This window comes from Notechis scutatus, chromosome 1, assembly GCF_049901735.1.
Source record: "Notechis scutatus isolate UNSWTSFEM ecotype Mainland chromosome 1, rNotScu1.2, whole genome shotgun sequence".
In the NCBI taxonomy this organism is placed as follows: Eukaryota; Metazoa; Chordata; class Lepidosauria; order Squamata; family Elapidae; genus Notechis; species Notechis scutatus.
Genome location: NC_142009.1, coordinates 66,003,108 through 66,020,663, shown reverse-complemented (window position 1 = coordinate 66,020,663; position 17,556 = coordinate 66,003,108). Strand labels below are relative to the sequence as shown.

At 40.8% G+C, this 17,556-nt stretch overlaps 1 protein-coding gene across 5 annotated transcripts in view; it reads right to left on the bottom strand.

The window, feature by feature from the left end:
* RMDN2 (regulator of microtubule dynamics 2) overlaps window positions 1-17,556 on the bottom strand; it is a 34,197-nt gene that overhangs the window by 3,489 nt on the left and 13,152 nt on the right. For all 5 annotated transcript variants that reach the window (XM_026680695.2, XM_087966392.1, XM_087966402.1 and 2 more), the window contains 5 exons: window positions 11,200-11,275; window positions 10,460-10,537; window positions 3,893-3,991; window positions 1,534-1,587; window positions 1,327-1,407 (listed from right to left, as the gene is read on the bottom strand). In XM_026680695.2, the coding sequence (XP_026536480.1) occupies window positions 1,327-1,407; window positions 1,534-1,587; window positions 3,893-3,991; window positions 10,460-10,537; window positions 11,200-11,275 (388 nt within the window). The remainder of the gene's footprint in view (window positions 1-1,326; window positions 1,408-1,533; window positions 1,588-3,892; window positions 3,992-10,459; window positions 10,538-11,199; window positions 11,276-17,556) is intronic.

The following is a 17,556-nucleotide window of genomic DNA, read 5'->3' as shown; positions in this document are numbered from 1 at the left end:
TTTCTTTTGATCTGTCTTTTACTTTACGATTTTAAATATATATATATATATATATACAAATAAAAGGAAAAGAGCTGACAAAAAACAAGGGAGTCAGATACTATCACTTGTGACACAAGCATGAACTTACAATAACTTTTTTTTTTAAACCAGAAACTAATCCTGACAAAATAAGGGTCAGAAGTGACTGAACTGAATGAACAACAAATTTAACGAATTTAACGAACAACAAAAGCCCCACGTATAAACATAAGCATTTATGTACAAGCATAAGAAGGTCTCTCTTTGCTGCAAATGTCAGAAATGTCGATATTGGGATTTATCTGTCCTTTGGAAAGGATCAGAGAACTTGGCACTGTACTCACTAGAATTAAGTAGAAGAATAATGTGTTGTCACTGCTCAGAAAAAGGTAGTTTTCTTCAAGTTGAGTTTAACTCCTAATGACTTCACAGAGGAAGCCAAGTAGTTTTCTTGGCAACAAGATGGACATCGGTTGTCACTGCTGACTTCTGAAATACATTTCCTCAGTCTAATTTATTATGCTGGGATCCTGAGGCCCAAGTGTTGCCATTTCCCAAGGATAGTTGAACACTAAGCATTATTTATATTGGAAGGCAATATTAAAAGCTTCATGTCTTCAAATGTAAGCTGGATGGATAGTTGCAAGTAGACAATAAAACTAGCTAAGCAATAATGTATCAGTGCTGGAAAGGAATTTATAGTATTCATTCATTCCCAATCTCTGTCTTCACTACACAAAACTTATACTGCGTATATTGCCTAGTTAAAAAGTGCTAGATAACTAAATCACAATGAGATATAATTTCTATGATTCCTTATCCCCCTATTTTTAAAGTCATTTTAAAGCATGATGAATCAGTGGGCTTAATAAGGTTGAGTAGCCATTTTCTCCTGAAGAGTAATTTCTAAATCAGACAGTAATAATTACAAAATTAGACCACAGCAGTCAAAGTCACCAATCTGCACGGCAAATTGTCCAGTTCATAATCAAATTAGACATTAGCCCTGTGATCGTATCATCTAGTTAAGTATAATTTCATAATATCGGATTTTACACATTTTCAACATTGCAATCACAGACGTCAGAAGTTCTTTCATGTTCTTATGCCTTATTTTGCAAGACTTTGAACACATAACTTCTTTTCGTTTCTAGATCTTCCTGTATAATTGTTAAAGAACTCAGTTTGCCAAGAATTTCTTCTCTGCAACTTGACTGAAATTAATCAGAGATGCTGAATCCAGACAACATCTTCTGACATCAACAGATAGTGTAGAAAGTAAAAATATACAACCCTCAGACCTACCTCTTTGGTGACTGGCAGAATGGACGATGCTGTTTCACAGCAACTCAGAGCATTGCTCCTCTGGCCCAGATCTTTGTAGCACTTAGACAGAAAGAAGCGCAAGGGAAAAAATTACAACAGGTGTTTAGTGACCAGAAATTTGTTTTGCATTCAAAATCAAACATGAGAAAAGAAAAGAAAGTTGAGAAAGACCGCAATGCCCCATACCTTTGCCAAATACACATAGTTGCATTTAGAATATCTGGGATGTATTTCTTCAGCCTGAGTATAAAGACAAAAAGATAGAAAGATGAGAATGCCATAGCAATACCAGGCATATGTCCATTTAACAATTGCTTTGATGCCCCAAACCTTGTACTGCTCATATGTCTTCACAATGCCAATATCCATTTCTGGATTTGAACAGCTCTCTCTTGAGTTGCTAATGGTTGAAGATACACATTGACAGGAAGCTAGTACTGTGCTCTCATTCTGTCTCTGTTTTTGCAGGGAACAATATTAAAAGGTATTGATAAAAGCCATCGCTTGGTCCAAGGGGGATGTTCTGGCATTATGTAGCTGCAGGGAAGGAAGAGAGCCAAGTGGTGGTATTCGACCGACTCAGTGGTGGTATTCGACCGGCTCTACCTGGTTCTGGAGAGCTGGTAGTGGCAATGAGCAGCGGAGACGGAACCAGTTCTCTCCGCTGCTCTGTGTTTGACCCACCTGCCCGCCTGGGCTCCCATACTCACTTTTATGGCCAGAATTCAAAGCGCAGCTGCTTTGCACGTTGCAGAATAGCGCCGAGTGGTAGCTGCTGCAGCGACCGGCATCATGCAGGCTTGCAGGAGGCGAGTTAGAATGCCTCTGCGCCTGTGCAAATGCCTCTGCGTCTGTGCAAAGTGCTCATTTTGTGTGCGTGCATGCAAAGTGTGCGCCCGCCCGCAAAGCACGCCCACCGAACCAGTGGCAACTTTATTTGAATACCACCACTGCGAGGACTGTAGAAAAGGAATTCCCATCGGTGAGAATTAACTTGCTCCCAAGCTTTGGAGGAGTTGCTATGTTGAAAATCAACAGAATTTGGGTGATTCATGATGCCCCACAGAAGTCAATAAGCTCAGCTACTCAGCAGGGCAAAGGATCATAAGGGTATGGCACCAATCCAGAATTGATGCCAAAGCTTCAGGTGCCAATGGTCTAGCACAGTGGTGGCTAACCTTTTGGGTTCCTGTGCCAAAAATTGTGTGCGGTTGCACCTGTGCACTCATGTGCCAGCACTCAGAAGGCAATGCATGCATGCCCCCTGGGCATATGTGCACAATCCCCCCAGCTCCCCCCAGCCCCCTTACCTGCACTGCGCCTTACAGCTGCTTTTTGGCCTCCCAGAGGCTTGAAAAAAAGCTTCTGCAGGCTTTGCAGGCCAAATAATAGGCCCGTTTCGTCACTTCCGGTATTACAGGAAGTGATGAAACGGGCCTATTCTGCCTGCAGAGGCTTTTTTCAAGCCTCTGGGAGTCCGAAAAAGGCCTCAAACCAGCCGAAAATCAACTGTGAGGCACGCGCATGCACAATGAGTAAGTTTGCCTGCGGCTTGGGTACCTGCACAAATGGCTCTGCGTGCCACCTGCGTCAGCATATCTATGATACAATTCTTGCAAAGCAAATAAATCTTCCCAAAACTTAGCTAGTAAGAGTAAGGTTGCAGATACCCATAGTTTGTGTGGTTCATACAAGATGCACCTGGGGCAAGCAAAAACTAGACATTTCAGTAATGTAAGCACCATATAGCTTCCACAAGTTTGAGACTTCTGCTGCTATTAGCCACAGGTCACCTCTATTGATTTACTGAACTATTACGACCAATCCAGTGAGCAGAAACAGGCTTAATATTTGCTTGGTTTCTACCAACTGTTGAAATAGTACACAAAGGATCACCTTGTAGACTGGTAGGAGGAAGGATCCCAGAGACCAGACAGAAATCGTTTAGCAAGGGCTATTCTACTCCCATGATCTTCATACCCTTTCTTATCTAAGTCATTCAATAGAGGCTGCTGGACTATATGTACAGTATATCACTTTCAGGAAGGGATCCGAGGACGGGAAACTGTCTGAAATCTAGACGATCCATTATTTCTACTTCTTAACTAGCACTAAGGATTAAAGTGAAGACACCCAATGAAGTAACAAAGAGAAAAGTGGGGAGGGAAGCAGAGGAGAAGAAGAGAAGGGGATGAAAGCTCTAATCTCTTTAAGGCATTTGTGCTAAGCAGCAATTATTAAATTGCTCAGAGAAACTTCCTGTGTTTAACTTGTCAGAGATGACAACAGGAGCTATTCCCACAGGAAATGCTCATAAACAACTCTACGGATGAAGTTTAAAGGCTGAATATTTAATTGCAAAAAAAAAAGAGCAACACAGCAGATCCTGAAATTCAGCTTAGGTGAACAGGAGCGGTCACTCTTCTAAAGACATCATCTGAAAAAAAAAAATCTTTTGATGAGCTCCTGAGAAACAATTTGTTGAACAAATTTCTTGAATGCCAGCCTGTTGGCAGCCAGAGAGAAGAGGGAATATTTTATCTACCTTCAGGAAATTCTGCAAAGCCTCGTGTATTGTCGAAGTTGGCGGAGTCCCGAAAAGAGCAGCGGCTACTTTTTTCTCAATCCAAGACAACTGAGCGACCTTTGGAAACCCCAACAGGAAGAAGGGAAAGGTGAAGAAAAAAAATCATTTAGTGTTGTTGTTTTTTGCGTATTAAGTGTCATGATAAAATATCTCCATTAGGGGTCCCCAACCTCCAGACCACAGACTGGTGCTGATCCGTGGCCTGTTAGGAACCGGGGCGCACCACTGGAGGTGAGCAGTGGGCAAGGGAGCTAAGCTTCATCTGTATTTGCAGCCTCTGCTGGCACTAGCATCACCATCTCAGCTCCACCTCAGATCACCAGGCATTAGATTCTCACGGGTGTGCAAACCCTACCGTAAACGGTGCGTGCAAAGGATCTAGGTGGCGTGCTCCTCCTTCCCCCAGTCTGTGGAATAATCGTCTTCCACATTTTGGTTCCAAAAATGGTGGGGACCGCTGATCCCTTTTTAAAATAAATTTTGCAGGACCTTACATTTCCCCCTTATTTTTATAAGTGTTTTAAGCCTATTTGGGGGACAGGTCCTATACCAGTGGTGGCTAACCTTTTTCGGCTCCCATGCCAGCACCTAGAAGACAATGTGCGCTGGCCCCCCCATGCCCCCTGCACATGCACATGACCCCCCCCGCGCACCCTCTGCATCTCTGCACATGCACGCGCATCTCCTGCGCCCCTGCCAGATACCAACACTCAGCTGTTGGGCATGCAGGACATGCATGCACAGTGGGGGGTCTTCCAGGCAACTTCCAGCACACGTGCCATAGGTTTGTCATCACGGTCCTATACTGTTCATTTTTTTTTCTACTTCCAACTGACAGAAAAGCATTCTGCCCATTTTTTAAATTATCGCACTGCTGTATTTTCTTTATGGTCAAAATGGGCCACAGGGGCTGCACTAAAAAGATTTTATGGTTGCATGTAGCCTAGGAGAGTTTAAACCCTTGGACTACCAACTTATTTATATATTACTATGTTTTGCCTTTGGGATTTTGGACTAAGGTAAGGAAGGACCCAAAAACTTCTCGGAACAAGGCTGGTTGCATCCTCATCTACTAAGAAGAATAGGCTGTATCATGAATACACATTTTATGTAGTTATTGGAATGATTTGCAAAAGGATGGAAACTATGTAAAACACAGAGAGCCCTTTCTCACAACCCCTTTGTAAGAAAAGTGTGATCACACTCACTACTGAAAGGGTTCATTTTTTAACATACTTTTACTCTTTCTACATATAGTCCTTGCCTTATGACCACAACTGGAGCTGGAACTTTCATCCCTAGGCGATGCAGTCATTAACTGAATCGTGCCCAATTTTACCATCTTTTTTGCCATTGGTTGTTAAACGAATCACAAAGTTGTTAAGCGAATCCAGCTTTCCCAATTGACCTTGCCTATTGGAAGTCCCCTGGGAAGGTTACAAATCACGTGAGCCCAGAACGCTGCAAGCATTGTAAATAGATGCTGGTTGCCAAAAGTCCTTATCGTGGTCACGAGAAGATTGCAATGGTCATAAGTGCAAGCACTAGTGGTTTTCAGTGTTGTTTTAACTTTGAAAGGTTCTTAAAGGAATGGTTGTAAGTAGAGGACTACCTATGTACTCTTCTAAGTCCTTTTGGGGCTTATTCTTATATCCAGCCAACCATGGCACAAATATGCCTTGTTAGCAGATTTCTGAAAATAGATCCTCTTGATATTGCTTTCAATTCAGGCCCAGCTTATTATAGGCAGCTTAAAGTATGTTCCAATATTGAAATATTGGTTTTTCTGTTCTTCCAACACACATATTGCTGTATAATCTGTGATGGCTGGTTGATTATGTTGGTGATGATGTACTTAGAGGTTGGCATAAGCCTTAGTAAGACCACACCTAGAATACTGCATCCAGTTTTGGTCACACTATAAAAAGATGTTGAGACTCTAGAAAAAGTGGAGAGAAGAGAAGAGCAACCAGGATGATTAGGAGACTGGAGGCTAAAACATATGAAGAACGGTTACAGGAACTGGGCATGGCTAGTCTAGTGAAGAGAAGGACCAGGGGAGACATGATAGCAGTCTTCCAATATTTAGGGGCTGCCACAGAGAGGAAAGGGTCAAGCTATTTTCCAAAGCACCTGAAGGCCAGATGAGGAATAATGGATGGAAACTGATCAAGGAGAGATTCAACCTAGAAACAAGGAGAAATTTTCTGACAGTAAGAACAATCAAGCAATGGAACAACTTGCCTTCACAAGTTGTGGGTTCCAAGTTTCATCACTGGAAGCTTTCAAGTTTCATTACTGGAAGCTTTCAAAAAGAGACCGGACTGTCATCTGTCAGAAATGGTGTAGGGTCTCCTGCTTGGGAGGGTTGGACTAGATGACCTACAAGGTCCCTTCCAACTCTGTTGATCTGTTAAATACTTGCCTCTTTCTTTAGGCTGTAGTGGGAATGTTCCTGCCCTCAAGTTGCTGGGCACACCTAGCTTCCGCCAATGCACTTGGCCTGCAGAGGCATTATGCAATAGGCATAGTCCTTCTAAACACAGGCTTAGCACTGAAGAGCGCTAGATCTGTTTTTAAACATATTTAGCCATCTTTTGAAAAAGAAGTCTTTTATAAACCAATAAATGTGGTCTTAAAAAAAAAAAGACTAGTGTCCTGGTTGATTTAAATGGGCAAAGAGAGTTCTTACAAATGAAGGCAAACTTGTTCATTCGTTCAGAGAGAGTTCTGCCAGCTGTTTACTACTGTCTGTTACAAATGAGTGCATTTCTGCTGTTTTGAATGACTAGGCATTTTTACATGATTGCCCTTTTTAATGGTTGTGGTGTGTGTGTGTGTGTGTGTTGTTCTGCCTATTCCGGTGCAATTTTCTGTACTTTATGGCAGTGATCCCCAACCTTTTTTATGCCGCCCGCACCGGCATCAGCTGGGCGCCGTGGCCGGCACGGCATCAGCTGGGCGCCGCCATCTTTTTGATGAAAAAGTGCTTCCGGTGACCTCACCGGAAGCACTTTTTCATCAAAAAGATGGCGGCGCTTAGCGCCGGTGAGCTTTTCCGGGTAGAAATGGCTTTCTACCCGGAAAAGCTCACCGAAGCACTTTTTCATCAAAAAGATGGCGGCGCCCAGCAACCAGCGGCCCGGTAGGACTTGTTCCGCGGACCGGTACCTGGGGACCCCTGCTTTATGGGCTACTCTTCAGTGGTGGGATTCAAAATTTTGTACTACTGGTTCTGTGGGCGTGGCTTGGTGGGCATGGCAGGGGAAGGATACTGTAAAATCTCCATTCCTTCCTCACCCCACTAACCTGCTTTCCAGCTCTGTTCTCCCATGCAGGGCAACAAAAGAAGGCCCAACCGATCAGCTGGGACTCGGGAGCCGGTCAGAGGTGGTATTTGCCAGTTCTCTGAACTACTCAAAATTTCCGCTACCGGTTCTCCAGAACTTGTTCAGAACCTGCTGAATACCATTTCTGCTACTCTTGCTGACGTTATCCTGATTTGGGATATAGGAGAGCTACAGTGAAATTGTCAAGGATTTTGCCTGTTTCATCTTTCAGCCTCAAAGAGGAGGCCAGTGGCACAGGCTAAATCTGACCTGACCATTTCCTGCCAACACTGACATTTCCTTGCACCACTTTATTTCCTTTTACTCCATCCCTCATAAAGCCTTAACAAAGGAATAGAATGAGAAGGGCCACTCTTGATTCTCTTTGCAATTTCCTTGTAATGCCATTTCTTTGACCCGTCAGGGTATTTCTGAATGCCATGTCCACCACTCTTCTGGAAGAACACTACCTAAAATAGTCTGGGCAACAGACTACACATAGAAGGGCATAGAAAGAAACAGATATGACTTCTTCACACTTCACCCATCATGCTTGTGACCTATCGGCTTCTCTTGTCTTCATTTTGGACACGGCTAGAGGGCTCTTCCAGAAGAATAGTAAACATAAGCAGCCTGGTTATTTCTATACTATGGGGAACCTCAATGAAAGCAATCTGTAATTGAAGCAACTTGAAAGTGGGTAAAAAATTTCATTCCAGGCACCAGTCATGGTACTCCAGGCAGGGTTCACCTCACATTAAAAACACACTGGGTTGAAGGGTAAACACAACTCAGAGATCCGCCAATTGCTACATGTAAGCTGCCCTACATTAAAACTGTTAGGGCAGCATCAGACTCTGACTTTGCCACGGAAGAGGAATGGGGCTTCAGGCATCATGGCCATGCAATTGATGTTGGTATACTTGCTGCCAATTGAAGGGTAGGATAATAGCATGTCAATGTAGCTGTGAGGAAGAACTCTTGGAAGAACTCAAAGCTCAGAGAACTTTGAACAACACCATTAAGGTCATTCCATCCAGCTGAAGCATATACGGATTGTTGGAAAAGTAAAACAAAGAGAAATACTGTTTCTATAATATACTAGAAACCATTCAAATTTTTATGTACGTATTGGCATGCATGAATGCACACACACTCAGAATACCACAAATTGATGGCTCCCAAACAAGTTTCATCTGTGATACTGAAGCACACAGGCTTCTCGATTTTCCATGTGGAATCTGAAATCAGCTTCTAAGACTTGTAGCTGAATTGCAAAATAAAGGAACTGTCTGGGGCAATATACATTTTCTTGCAAAACTTAATAAGAACTGATATAGAGGATTTCAGTTTCACATTTTGGTTTGGATGCGAGTTTGGTCTATATTGCTTAGTAATCCTTCTTTCCCCAGAGGTTCTGTTTCCCTTGACTCTAGTGTATTCTAAAAATGAAATTAAAAGAAATATTATTATAACTGTAATTTTAAAAGGTCATATTATAAGAGTTGGAAGGGGCCATGTAGAGTTGTAGACCATTAAGTTCAACCTCCGATGAAGGACTCAAAATTGAAATATTTCAGACAGATGGCTCTCCGGCCTTGATGTCAAATACTGTATATCCGACCAAGTGGACTCATCACTCGTGTAGGTAATTGGCTTTGCTGCTAACTGATGTTATTGTTGAGATTTTTCTTCCTAAAGCTCAGCTGAAATCTACCTTCTTGTAATTGAAACCCTTTCTTCTATGACTCGCACTACAGAACATGAGATGACATCCTTGTATACGAAGTACTATCAAGTTCCCCTCTCAACCTACTCAAGGCTAAACATGCCACCTTAGAAATCATAGAATCATAGGGCTCAAAAGGATCTTGGAGGTCTTCTAGACTTACCTCCTGTTTATGTCATCCTGGACAAATGGTTGTCCTTTTTTTTCTTGAAAACTTGCAGTGATGGTGCACCCATATCTTCAGGAAAACAAGCTGTTCCACTGCTTAATTGTTCTCATTGTCAAGAAATTCCTCCTTAGTTTCAGGTTGAATCTCTTTCTGATAAGCTTCCACTCACCACTTGTTCTCCTGCTCACAAGTACTTTGAAGACTAGCTTGACCTCTCTTTTTCTGTGACAGCCCCTCAAGTATCAGAAGACAGCTATCATGTCACCCTAATCCTTCTCTTCAATAGGCTAGGAGCTAGACATACCTAGTTCCCTTAACGATTCTTCATATGGTTTAATTTCCAGATCCCTTATCATCCCTTTGTTGCTCTTCTCTGCACTATTTCTAGAGTCTTAGCATCATTTTTGTTCATAGTGACCAGAATTGGATACAGTATCCCAATAAATGTGAGTAATTGAAAATACATATATAAACTATAGAGTATTTTCTGTTTATGAAAAAGAGTAAGTTGCCATTATTAATAGTTTTATTATATGAATGGTGATGTCCAAATTATCAGCTTGGATTCTATTCTAGGAGGCTAACAACCATTAAACAGAAGGAGGGAAAAACGTAAAAGCAGGTATATGTAGTAGCTAAAGTTAGACACTGATCCTCTACCTTAGGGCTACAGTTTCTCCATCAGATCTTAGAACAGAATAGGGATAGAATAGAATAACAGAGTTGGAAGGGACCTTTGGAGGTCTTCTAGTCCAACCTCCTGCTTAGGCAGGAAACCCTATACCGTTTCAGACAAATGGCTGTCTAATCTCTTCTGAAAAGCTTCCAGTGTTGGAGCATTCACAACCTCTGGAGGCAAGTTGTTCCACTGATTAATTGTTCTAACTGTCAGGAAATTTCTCTTTAATTCTAGGTTGCTTCTCTCCTTGATTGGTTTCCACCCACTGCTTCTTGTCCTGCCTTCAGGTGCTTTGGAAAACAGTTCGACCCCTGAGATTTTGGAACACTGGTGTCATGTCCCCCCAAGTCCTTCTTTTCATCAGACTAGACATACCCAGTTCCAGCGACTGTTCTTTATATGTATTATAGGAAGAGGCTGTTGTGAAGTTACCCTGGACATAAACCCTTTAGGGCTTTAAAGTGCATCTCTCATAACAGCCTAAGGTATAGTTTTAATCAAGTCCCAAATTGTATAAAATTACTCAGCTGCCCTCCCCTTTTTTTTTTCCCCTTTCAAAAAAAAAAATCTTCATGAACTTCTGATGAGTAAATACTTAAAAGGATCACAGGATACTTACTTCATAACACCACCTTCCAGTTAGATAATATAAAAGGGGATCTTGTGGTTTAAGGGCAATTGCTTGGTCAAGATGTTCCTGTAAGAAAGAAGATCATAAGAAAGATCTGTCCTTCCTGTTTTCAGCTGTTTTGCCACACAATACATTTAGGCATCTTGTTTGCTTACGTATTCCATAAATATTAAGAGTTCATCAAGGTTGTGCATTAAAAATGCCTAATAACCACCAAAGAATACGTGTAGACAGAAATGATAAAAGTGGAGTGCATTTCAGGAATCCTCTCTCAATCAGCTGAACTCAGGATTAAGACGGGGCTGATTTTAAGAGAACAGCGTTTTAAATCTGTTGTGAGCAGAGACACCCTCAGAAGTTGGAATTCACGGAATCAGGAGCAAATGAATGTTTCTAAAGCAAACATATCGAACCACATACTCTGGGCCTCCAGGTTAGCAGGGCCTCATGCTGCTCCTTTCGCATTTAGAGTAGGAGGAGGATGAAAATATTGTGGCTAATCCAAAAGGCCCACTTTTAAATTCTTTTCAGCTTGAAAACTAGGTTAAGTTATGTGGATGATTACACACACACACACACACACAAAAGCGTTCATCAACGTAACTCTGACAGTAAACTGTGCCTCCCAGGCAGAGTTAATTTTACTTTAAACATAATTTTCAGTACCGTCAGGGTGAACTTAGTTAATAACAGTAGCAAGCAGTTTAAGAAAGCTATCCAAAACATACCTTAAAAAGATAGCCATTCCTGATTTTGTTTTGTATAGTTTCAAACTGAGACATGTAGCCACACATCATTGCAAACCTGAAAAGGAAGTGACCAAAAAAAAAGAGGGGAAGAGTGGGGAAATGATTATACTTTTATGATAATTACAATACAGTTATCTTTGCTTAGCCACTCCCTCATTTAGTGGCCATTCGCGATTATGATGGAGATGAAAAAATAATGACTAATCCTCGCATTTAAGACATTCACTTTACAGGTCTGTAAAGCAAAGGAAAGCTGAAGTAAAATTGTAAGCATAGTCATGGTTTCACTTGGTAACTATTTCACTTAATGACCAAGTTGCCAGTCTCAATTGTGGTCACTAAACAAAGACTACCTATAACATCAGCCTGTTACTTTCAGTAGATAAGTACTGTATTTATAAGGAAGGGAGCCATCTTAGAAGAGGCATTCTTTCTCTTATCATGTATTTATTTTATTTTATTTATTTATTTATTTGATTTGCCAATTGTTTACAAGATAATAAGTATAAATGTATACATAGTTGTGAATACATGAAATGGGTACATATAAGAAAAATAAAAGAATAAGAGAAACAATAGGACAGGGACGGTAGGCACGTTGGTGCGCTTATGCACGCCCCTACAGGCCTCTTAGGAAAGGGGTGAGGTCAATAGTCTAAGGTTAAAGTTTTTGGGGTTTGGGGAAGAAACTACAGAGTCGGGTAGAGTATTCCAGACATTGACCACTCTATTGCTGAAGTCGTATTTCCTGCAATCAAGTTTGGTGCGGTTTACTTTGAGTTTGTATCTATTGTGTGCTCTTGTTATGGTTGAAGCTGAAGTATTCATTGACAGGTAGGACATTGCAATGTATGATTTTATATACCATGCTTAAGTCAGACCGAAGACGGCGTAATTCAAGGTTTTCTAGTTCTAGAATTTCAAGTCTGGTGGCATAAGGTATTCTACAACGAGTAGAGGAGTGGAGAACTCTTCTTGTGAAATATTTCTGGACTTTCTCAATTGTGCTAATATCAGATACGTAATGTGGGTTCCAGACTGATGAACTGTATTCGAGTATTGGTCTAGCAAATGTTTTGTATGCTCTGGTTAGTAGTGTGATATTACCAGAGAAAAGCTACGTAGGATTAGGTTAACAACTCTTAATGCCTTTTTGGCTATGTAGTTGCAGTGGGCTCTAGCACTTAGATCATTAGAGGTGAGTATTCCAAGGTCCTTTACAGAGCTTGGGTCATCAACAAGATCTTGACTATTCAGCTTGTATTTTATTTTCTGATTTTTTTGCCAATATGTAAGACAGAGCATTTATTTGTTGAGATTTGAAGTTGCCATTTGTTTGACCATTCTGATACATAGTCAAGATCTTTTTGTAGGGTAGCAGTATTGTCTGTGGTATTGAACAGCTTTACATCATCAGCGAAGAGAACGCAATTGCTCTTAATATGATCACAGAGGTCGTTTATGTAGAGTATGAAGAGAGTTGGTCCTAGAACACTGCCTTGGGGAACACCACTATTGACAGGTACTGGATTTGATAGGACGCCTCCCGATTTTGACCATTTGTTGTCTGTTTGACAGGAATGCTTCTATCCAGTTATTCAGTTGTCCAGAGATACCATAGGATTTTATTTTTAGGAGTAGTTTGTCGTGTACCACTGAATCAAAGGCTTTACAGAAGTCTATGTAGATTGCGTCTATTGCTTTGCCCTGGTCGAGTTGTGTCGTCCATATGTTTTTGCAGTGTAAGAGTTGCAGATTACAGGATAGTTTTTTTCTGAAACCAAATTGTTTATTGGAGAGTAGGTTATTTGTCTCTAAGTGGAGGATGATGGATTGGTTAATAATTGATTCCATGACTTTACAGGTGACGCAGCATAAGGAGATTGGCCTGTAATTTTCAACTAGGCTTGGGTCTCCCTTTTTGAAGATGGGGATGACTGTGGCTTGTGACCATAGGTTAGGCAAGGAGCTGGTTCTGAAAGAGTTTTCAAAGATTATGCTTAGAGGTTTGGCTATGGCAGTGGATAGCTTTCTTAAGAAGTAGGCACATATTCCATCCGGTCCAATAGATAGAGATGGTTTTAGATTGCGTAGTGCTTTTTCAACATTGTCTTCTGTAAAATCGATATGTATTAGATCATTGTTGTTATCTGTGGTACGGCTAGGAAATACTGGGCATGATCCATTGCTGTTTACAAATACTGAGCCAAGAATGTGTTAAAGATGTTGGCTTTAATGGTGTCGTCGTTGCAGTCTTTACCATCAGGTCCTCTCAAGGGAGGGATGGACCTTGAGTCTTTTAGTTTGTTGTTTACAAAATTGTAAAAAGCACGGGTGGAATAGGTGCTTAGAAGGTTTTCCTCTTGTTTAATGTGATAATTGGTGCATTCGGTCTTTATCTGGTGGCATAAATTTTTGTATCGGTTTTTGAAATTGGCAACGTGACCAGATTTGTTTTTCCGCCAGAGTGATCTCTTTTGGATTGAAGTTTCCTTATTGATATGGGTAATCTGCTTTTTTGTTTTGTTTTGGGAGTTGTTGTTGGTACATATAGTTTGATGACTCTTTTGACTTCAAGTAAAAATATGTTGTAATGGTCTTCAACAGTATTGCATCCAGTGAATAGAGATTGCCAATCAAGGGATGAGAGATCGTTGTGTATAAGATCATAGTTGCCTTTTTGAAGTTACAATTGGGGATTACATCATTGTGGTGATTTTTGTGTGGACGTATGTTGAGACAAAAGTCAATCATATTGTGGTCACTACTGGAAAAGGGTTCTTTAGTTTGTATTCCGTGAAATTAAATTCAAACTATTGCAGAAGATGAGATTGAGGCAGTTGTTTAGTCTAGTGTTGTTAATCTCTTCTAAGATGGCTCCTGATTTGTACAAACATCAACAAAAAGACTATATAAGTGTTTTATTTATTTGTTGTTCTGGAAAAATAATTACTATAAATGATCCTAAACCATTTTGCATTAAAGAAAGTTCCATTAGAGCTACTGGAATTAAGCCTTGGGCGCTATGGTGCTTGCTTTAACTTTTTAAAACTGCAAAGGGTGAAGCAACAAGAATTTATTTAACTAGACAACAGCCCCATTTTTACTGTGCACCTTTAGTTGCCAACTCAGCTTCAATATGCATCTGCTAGCTCAAAATCCGTTTTGTGTTAACGAATTTTCCAAGTGTAGTTTTCAGTGATTCAAACTTTATGTTTTCAATCCCGATTCAGATCATCCATAAAGAGTAGGATGGTTTTAAATGAGTTCCAATTTCAGCTGTTAAGTATTCACACTCTTGTGCCTTGCTCTCCAAGCAGCAATTACACACTGCAATTGACTGGCAGCAATGGAATGGAAATATATTTTTCCAAACTTGTGGGTACAATTACTGTCTTCTCTGAACTAATACCCATCAAATGTATAAAGCCACATGCTGAATCTGTATTGCTATCCAGGTGAAGGATGCCAGCTGGGGAAAGAAATGGAACAATGCATTATTTTATCGTCCTGTCGCCTTATCCCAATCTATTTCCTTTACAAGACAAATTCAGGATTTTCAGGATATTCTTCTATCCAAACAGATGATATCCTCTCACTGTAGCACAGCTTAAAAAGAAGCCAGACTTGATATTCCTAGCAAAGACAGTTAAAGAATTTCAAGTATTCAGGAGAAACAAGGTTACTAAAACTTGATTTCTCATATGTTGCAGAATGGCAACACCACTTTCTCTCCAGTTCCGTTTGGCTCATTAGGTGCTAATCAGATAAACTCAGCATACCATAGCTAAACGGATTACAGCTAGAAAAGAAAACAATGAAATACAAATAAGCTAATCCCGAAGTTTCACAGAATCTCCAAGTCTGTGCGTGACAAGAGAAGAAAAGTGCTGGGTGAAACCAGTTAAGGGCTATATTTCTGAATGTGAGGGCTTTTCTGGATGAATAAGAAAGCTGCTTATTTTCTCTTAGTGGAAAAGTCACACGAACAATAATCCGTGGTCTATATTTACTGACTTCTACGAGAGAAAAGGTGTAGTGTCAGATAGGATTGCAATTTTATGTTCATAAGGTTCACTGTTACACCATAACTGTTTTGGGATATGCTGCATCATTATTTTGAAAACCATGATCAGAATCAGTGTAAATGTGACTTCTGCTGAAGGTTTTTCGGCTATCTGAAATGAGCAGTTTGAGTGACTTCCTCAGAGTTCTGGCAAGCAGGTCTTTTTTAATATAGAAATGTGTCAGTGATTTGATGATGGTCTTAGAAAGTAATTTAAAGACAGAGCCTGATGAAGCATGTCCCAAGGAAGTCTGAAACAGAACTTCAACTCCACAAACCATAAACTGGCAAGTTTAACAGATATTTTTAAAGTTTAAGTTCTTCTTATCTTCTTCTTCTTATCTTAAAGAATTCACCACCTCTACTCTAAAAAGCCGAATTTCTAAATTTTTACAGAACAGCAATCCCTTTCCAGTAGATTGAAAACAATCTGGAATCTCTCCTGCCCAGAATATGTACGTGAAACTAGCTGGCATTAATCCCTTGCTTAAAAATATGAGAAATCGAGAACAGACTTTATAAAACAAAACAACACAAAACGATAGTACATTTTTGCCTCATATTCAGCTTCCAAAAGATGAGAGACAAGCTCTTTTTTTTTTTTTCAACAAAAGCAGGAAAAGTGAACGCTATGGCTCGTAAGGACAATCTAATTGCAACTTTTATTTCTTTGTGAATGCCATCCATTGCCATGTCTGTCTCTCAGCAATGATAGGGATTTGATAATAGCTATCATATACCGTATTTGCCGGCGTATAAGACGACCCGGCGTATAAGACGACCCCCCACCACCACCAGAAACGCCCTCCAGAAATCCCGGGGCTGCAGCGGCAGGGCGGAGTGCCAGGGGCCGTGGGAAGAGCAGGAAGGCTGCAGCCTCGGGCGGAGCGAGCGAGCGGGATGAAGCGAAGCGACGCAGGGGATCCGGGAAGCCAGAGGCGCCTTCGCTGCGTCCAACAAGCATCCGAAAGCCGGCAGTGGATATACCGGCGTATAAGACGACCCCCACTTGGAGGCATGTTTTTCGGGCAAAAAAGTCGTCTTATACGCCGGCAAATACGGTACATTCTTGTCCCTTATTCAGGTATCAAAACTATATACACTACTAGAAATTGATGTTGCAGGACAATTTTCATTTTGAAGAAAAGTATTTTAAAAGGATGTAGAAAGGTCTTTGGGATGAATCAAGCTTTAGACAAGATCCCCATTATGATTTAGAGTATTTTCAAATAAACCAACCAATATTCAGTTGACATAGCAGTAATCCAGGCTGGCTTTAGAGACACTCCACAAAGGCTGGGTGATGCTAATGACTTTCCTTCACTGCTACATTGGAGGTCTCCTCCAATCTTTTCAGAATGGCATACAGGTAGTCCTCGACTTACAACAGTTCACTTAGTGTCCATTCGAAGTGACAGCGGCACTAAAGAAAGTGACACGACCATTTTTCACACTTATGACCATTGCAGCATCCCCATGGTCAGGTGATTTACATTCAGTTGCTTAATGACTGACTCCTATTTATGACGGTTGCAGGGTCCCGGTGGTCACATGATTCTCTTTTGTGACCTTCTGACAAGCAAAGTCAATGGGGAAGCAAGATTCACTTCACAACCGTGTTACTAATTTAACAGCTGCAATGATTCACTTAACAAATGCAGCAAGAAAAGTCGTAAAATGGGGCAAAACTCACTTAACAACTTTCTCACCTAACAACATAAATTTGGGGCCACTAAGCATTTCGTCTCAGATTTTCCCACAGCCCATGACAACTTCAGGATATGACACCATGTTTGGCAATATTTTGCCAAAACTGAATCTGCTTCACCAGATTCCGCCACCCAGGGAGAATCTGCTGAGGTCATCACTTCTTAAAAGAGGTTTCTGACTATGTCATCTTTTAGGAAGTAAGTTTAAAATGGTATTATCCTGGTAAGCTTTTGGTTCTTAGTTTTGTATGGACAACCATCATAGCTGACTTTCATTACTGTGTTTCTTTATTTACTATATTCCCAGAACCTACGTGGATTGGGGCAGCATATAAATATTATTACATAAATGAAACTATTTAGCAAAGCATCTTCATACTGTGATAAACAAGAATGAAATAATAAATTACAAATGGGAATCATGTCTTAGTATCCTCAGAGTAGGTGCATTGAATATAGGATCTAGGAATCCTAGTGGACAACCACTTAAAAATGAGTCAGCACGGTGCTGCAGTCACCAAAAATGCAACACAACAGTAGGCTGCATTAATAGAGAGCTAG